General features: G+C 39.8%; 1 protein-coding gene across 1 annotated transcript; it reads left to right on the plus strand.

Annotated features, from left to right (window-relative positions):
* Window positions 1–1,794: 1,794 nt before the first annotated feature.
* On the plus strand, window positions 1,795–5,334 carry LOC131325688 (adenylate isopentenyltransferase 5, chloroplastic-like). Its single transcript, XM_058358084.1, has 2 exons — window positions 1,795–2,386; window positions 4,936–5,334. Exons 1-2 carry the CDS (start codon window positions 1,909–1,911, stop codon window positions 5,301–5,303), a joined length of 846 nt encoding a protein of 281 aa, XP_058214067.1. The 5' UTR covers window positions 1,795–1,908; the 3' UTR covers window positions 5,304–5,334.
* The last annotated feature ends 1,413 nt before the right edge of the window (window positions 5,335–6,747 follow it).

The following is a 6,747-nucleotide window of genomic DNA, read 5'->3' on the forward strand; positions in this document are numbered from 1 at the left end:
AGATCATTTATCTTGTTTCCTGTTTTGTAAGATTTTATCGTAGTAAATTGTTATATCATTAATTTTACTTATTGCTTTTACAATGCAATAATCATTTGTTTAAATTTGGAAAAAAAAACTGTCTAATTCAAGTATTTATCCGTGTTGGACAAAAAAAAAAAAAAAAACAACACTTCTTAAGTGCTTGTTTGGATGGAAAGCTTTGAATTACTAGATTAATCATTTCTTGGTTTTTTGGTGGGACCATTTCGGGCCCAACAAATATATTTCAAACTGCTCAATATTCTTGAAATATTTTTTAGGGGTTCCTGCAAAAAATTAAATCAATCCAATATCAGTACGAATTTTGAAAAAGCCTCTACTGATATCGGTTTAAGCTAATTTTTTGCAGGAATCCCTAAAAAATATTTTCAGAATATTGAGCGGCTTGAATCATCCTTGTGCAATCCAAAATGTGCCGCACAAATAATCAGTAAATCATTAATATGAAATTAAAAGTGTTTCATCTAACAAATTCTAAAAAAGTTCTTAACGTTATCGGATTCAACTTCTTTTTTTGAGGGACCCCTACAAACATTTTAAAATGTCGAGCGATTTGAAATATCTTTATTGGGCCTGAAATGGGCCCCAAGAAAACGATTAATCTACTAATTCAAAGCTTTCCATCAAAACAAGCACTTAAGGAGTGTTGGTTTTTTTTTTTCTTTTTTTTTTACCAAAACGGCACAATTTAGGCCTCTATCTCCACACCAATGCTGTCCCCATGGGACAACAGGATCCTCCCGAGTCCCGTTCCTAAATTTAATTTCCATGTGCTGTCAAAGAGAGCATTAATTTTTTACAAGAATTAATGGATAAGTTTTAGTTTCTTCAATATTAGGTTTTTACTTACCACAAAAAGAAAAAAAGTTAATGGGTTGTGGACCAACTCTGTTATTTAAACTGTTCATCTGATGGGGTCCTCAAAGAAAAATTAGGCTGATCTTGTACTCTGTAATGAAAATGAAAATGATTATGGAAATTGGTTTCGAGCTAGGTCCACTTTTGTATGCAGACGCTCCACTTTACACCACTTTACACTGAATGTTAACATTCAGTGTAAAGTGGAGCGTCTGCGTACATTTTTCGGAGCACCAAAATCAATTAAAATCGAATATAGTAATTCTCTGTAATGAAAATGAACGATACATTCTGAAAGTCAAATTTTATCTAAGGAAATGATGATCAACGGTAAATTCTGAAACAATCCCTCACATATATGTGGGGTCCACACAAACTAATGCGTGTAGATCTCACATGTAAACGAGAGTTGTGGTTGGTGTTGTGTATCTAGACTTTTTAATTATGAAAGTCATATTTACCGTCTAGACAAATATACGATCAATCAAATTTTCGAAGTCCGGTGGCGACAAACATTCTATAAGAAAGTTCGCGGGAACATAATATCCGACCAAATGATATTTCATGCGCAGGAAATCTTTATAGTAAGCTTTACAAAAGACGAAAATTTTCATAACTTAGGCCCTGTTCGGCTAAAAAAGCCATTGGCTTTCCCTCTAAAAATAAGCCAAACAAATCCACATAAAAACAAAAATAAGCCAATAAGCCACTTTTTTCGTCTTTATTCAAAAAATATTGGATTTCAATCAAAATTTTATACTTTTTAGATTCCTCTCGTCATGAAGATGCAATAATCTTCAAAAAAATGAGGATAAGCCAAGTGATACCAAAAAAATTTGAATAAGGACAAAAAATAAACCATTTTGGCTTATTTGTCTGAACACCCCTTTAGTATAGACCTGGAAAGGGCCCACAAAATCTAGTATAAAAGTACCCTTTTGGATCTAGTATTGTCATCATTCTTAAGAAAAAAAGAAGCGATCAAACGTAGCTAGTAATATCTCAACCATGAATTTCCATATCATCAACTCTCATGCATTCAACAAGAAGAAGGTTGTGTTCATAATGGGAGCAACCGGCACCGGAAAAACCCGGCTCTCTCTTGATCTCGCCGCTCATTTCCCGGCTGAGATCATCAACTCCGACAAAATCCAAGTCTACAAGGGACTTGACATTGTCACCAACAAAGTCTCCGAGATGGACCGGCGAGGGGTGGCGCACCACTTGCTAGGGGAGGTGGACCCTGAGACCGACTTCATGGCTCGCGACTTCTGTTTGCACGCGCTCAAGGCTATCGACATGATAGTGAGGAGTGGGAAGGTTCCGATCGTCATTGGCGGATCGAATTCGTACATTGAAGCATTGGTGGAGGAGCATTTCTTCAAGTTCAAGAGGCGGTATGATTGTTGCTTTCTTTGGGCGGATGTTGTGTTGCCCGTTCTGAACTCGTTTGTTTCCAAACGAGTTGACGAAATGGTCTCTGCAGGTTAGTTGTTGTTAGACTAGTTACCATTAACACTTTTTCTTTTCCGTGCATAGCATGGGTTTTGCTGCTAGTTTTTTTATACTATAAAATTGATTCGTATTTTTTTTTTTGGAAAATGTGAGAAGTTGTATTAATTAACTGTGATGCGAAATGTTACATAATAAAGAGGAATCCCGTGGGGGCAAATGAGTGTCTATAGACCGGACACGTGACCAACAAACCACTGGATTAAATCCAAACATAAACCGGACTAATCCGTACAAAAACCGGACTAAAACAAAAACGAAATAAAACAAAAAATACACTCCTCTCCGTCATTGGGACTTTTCTTTCCCAAGATTTGTAATCTTTCGCTCTTATTAACATCCGTCTTTTTGTTTTTGGATACTTCATGTACAACTTCATAAATTCAATTCATTATCATCGTTACTCTTTTAAAAGTTTTTTTTTTTTGCTCGGCAAAATGAAACATATATAAAAACTCGAAAGAGTACATCGAGGGGGCTCGAGCGACGTAAGCTAAACAAACTTACACAACCAAGCAGCAAAAGCAGAAAAAAAAACCACGCCCCTTACAATGACTTCCGACAGAAAATTGGAGGAAAAAACAAACACCTCATACACCACTGCAAACAATCTTTACAGTTTCAACATCCTAATTCCATCCAAAAAAACCTTAAAATCCTCGACCGTGTACACCTTAATGTTGAACTTTGCCTTTATCCACATAGCAACTCTAGCGTTAATTTGCTCGCCCACAACCCCAGCTCCCGATGTGGCGTTGTTAAAAACATAATCATTTCTCGTCAACCACAAAGACCACAACGTCGCAAAAAAAGTAACTTCCCACAAATTTTTCTCCAAATTTCTAAATCTACTTTCCATCCACCACCCGAAATGAGCTTCCAGAGATGCGGTACACACCCATCTCAAATGCCACCAGTCTAGAATCTGTGACCAAACATCCCACGAAAAGTGACAGTGCAAAAATAGGTGTTGCAGAGTTTCCAAGTGCAGCAAACAAAAAGGGCACAGAGTAGATTGGCCCTCTGGAATCAAATTTCTATCCAAAAGCACAGAACGCGTAGCCACCTTGGATTGCAAAGCCATCCAAGCGAAGATTTCCACCTTAGGAGGGCTAAGGTTCTTCCACAGAGCACCCAACACCGGATTTCTTGAGTGCTCATTGCTTTCCCACTGATTGTACACCGATTTCAACGAGAACCGATTATCCGAAGACCATCTCCAATTCAAGAGATCACGACTGGACGAGTCCAGAAAAATTGGTTGTAACTTCTGCTTTAATTCCTCCACTTGAAGAGATTCCCAATCGCGTAAATCTCTACTAAAAAATAGATTCCATCTATCCATTCCAATACCACCCGAAATTGCACTGACAACTGCTTCTTTTTTAGTAGAAATTAGATACAGACGGGGATACTCCTCCCTAAGAGTTGTGTCTAAGGCTGCAAACGAACCGAGCCGCTCGCGAGCGGCTCGCAACTCGACTCGTTAGTAGCTCGTTCGAACTCGACTCGAAAGATAAACGAACGAACTCGAGCTGAATTATTTAGCTCGATTTATAAACGAGCCGAGCTCGAGCTTGCCAAAGCTCGGCTCGAGCTGGCTCGCGAGCCGAATATAATATATATATAATATATATATAATACTTAATATTTTTTGGTAAATATGATTGCTATCAACATGGGAGCACAGCGTTTTCCACGCATGGGAGCACGTGTAACCATGTAGCCCACCAGTTAGATTTATAGACCCAAAGAAGGCCTCTCAAGCATGTTTTCCCGATGTGGGAGAAATGAAGAACAAAGCCAAAGTGTTTTCTCCCTTCTCTTCTAGTCCCACATCGGACACTTTACACAAGGGAGCAACGGAGACCACACTATAAATAGAGGGAGGGCCACAGCAGATTTCTTCGTTGCTGGGCTGGGCTCTACCTAATGCCTTACGAGCCATTTCGAGCCGAGCTCGAGCCTAGAAATTAATTTTCGAGCCGAGCTCGAGCCTAGCAAATGGAGCTCGTCACGAGCTCGAGCCGAGCTCGAGCTCATTGTTTTGGAGGCGAGCCGAGCCCGAACATGCCGAAACTCGGCTCGGCTTGGCTCGATTGCAGCCCTAGTTGTGTCCTCCAACCAAACATGGTTCCAGAAAGAAATCTCCAAACCGGAACGAATTTGGATTCGAAAGCCCTCCTGGATGATACTTCCGATACACGAGGACACTTCCCCAATTGCACATATATCCCGCCAAAAATTTGAGGCCTTACCAGAGATTGGCATACTAGGAAACCAGCAACCCTACTCCAAATTGTACTTCCCTCTGATCACCCTCACCCACTATAACTTTTCATGATTGTTTTTTTATGGATACATCATCATTGATTGAAAGTTTCAAAAACTAAACGTCTTTAAAATTTGAATTTAAAATGCAAGTGCTGCCTTTATCCATAGAAGTTTATTTCAAAAAGAGAAAAAATAATAATTCACAAAAAAAAAACTACGATCTATTTGGTTATTGGTTTATGCATGCAGGACTAGTTGAGGAGGTACGAGGAATGTTTATGCCCGGGGCCGACTACACTCGGGGCATTCGACGGGCGATCGGGGTTCCAGAATTGGACAGCTACTTCAGAGCCGAGATGATGGTGAAGATGGACGAGAAGAGCAAGGAAGTGTTGCTCAGAGCCGCCATCGACGAGATCAAGACCAACACTCACAAACTGGTCCTGAGCCAGTCGGCCAAGATCCAGCGGCTGAAGATAGAGCTCGGTTGGCTCATGCACCGCCTAGACGTGACCCCAGTGTTCGAGAAGTGCGGCGATGAGGCCGACCGCGAGTGGGAGAAGGTCGTGCTGGGGCCGAGCTTGGAGATTGTGGGTGAATTCCTCAATGGAAATTGAGGATTTCCTTTGTTGGAATTGGTTCTTAATTTGTTTCCCTGCCTTTATTGATTCAGACCCTTTTGCATGCATGAAGGCCAGGGCCCGCCCAATGGGGAGGCCCAAGAGGCCACCGCCTTGGGCCTCCACATTTTGGGTCAAAAATAGGGCACCCCCTTCCTAGATAAGTATATATATTTTCTGTGTGTAATTATAATACAAATTCCTTTTATGATTCAATGGTAAAGTGTTTGCTTTTTTACATAAGTTGCCTAGGTTCAAATCCTGGTAAGGTATTTTTTTTAGTGTCTTTTTGCCAAAAAAAATTCTCATATCACACAAATTGGGGCTGCTGTGATTCAAACTTGAGTCTACTGAATATTATTGCAACCGTATAAACCATTAAGGCCAAAATATTTACCATGTTAAATAGTATGAATGAAAATTATATATAGAAAAGTATTTTTGTTTATTATTTTTAAATTAAAAAATTTATGTAGGGCACTATTCCATCACTTGGCCTAGGGCATCCAAATACATTGGGCCGGCCCTGATGAAGGCTGGTGTTTGTGTTACCAACTTTGGCTTGCTTTATTGAACACAAAAATTGTCACATTCTATGTGAAATGAATAATAATGTCTCTTTAATTGTGTGATTTTTTTTTCTCTATAATTCGCAGTTTTTGGTTTGTGAATTCTGGATGATGTGATGATTTGATAAAATACCTGTGAGATTTTCCAAGTACAAAGAAATTCGGTCCGAAAGCTAATTTGGCAACAGAAATGAATGTAACCACTGTATAACCTAACAATAGATTGCAAATTAATTTCACAGTGTATTTGGTTTGTGTACATTTATGCATATATGGCGGCTGGCGCCCTAACACGATTATACAATAAGTCTACAGTGCCCGAACTCAACCCCCGCTCCAACCCCCTACACTGACGTGGCTGTGGACTCCATGTCATTTTAGCATGGTGTAGCTTCTCTCTCTCTCTCTCTCTCGTTAGAACCATATCTTTTTTCTCTTTTTTTTCTTTTTTCTTTTCTTTTTTTTTTTTTGAGGGGGGGGGGGGGGGGGGGGGGGTTGTGGAGGGGGTGTGTCTTGACATGCTAAGAACATTTGTGAATGCTGAAAATATTCTTGACGAGTATTAATTATCAAAAACACGTTATGGGCCATCATTTTTCCCTAAGCCTTTAATAGATGTGTGGTATTGGAGAGCATTGAGACTAGGAGTATACACCACCAGCCCACTAGTCCGCCCAGCTGCTCAACCCAGCCCATATTTCAAAAGAGTTTTGGATATGAATTTAGGCCCACGGGTTTTGTCGGCTTGAGTTTTAAAGCCCGTTTGGTAAATGGAATGGGCTTGTTAAAATCAAGCCCGGCTTGTATAAAATACTACTCGTAACAATTAATGATATACATATAGAGGAATTTTCAAGTGAAGGATCCCTCAT

This window comes from Rhododendron vialii, chromosome 5a (genome assembly GCF_030253575.1).
Source record: "Rhododendron vialii isolate Sample 1 chromosome 5a, ASM3025357v1".
NCBI lineage: Eukaryota > Viridiplantae > Streptophyta > Magnoliopsida > Ericales > Ericaceae > Rhododendron > Rhododendron vialii.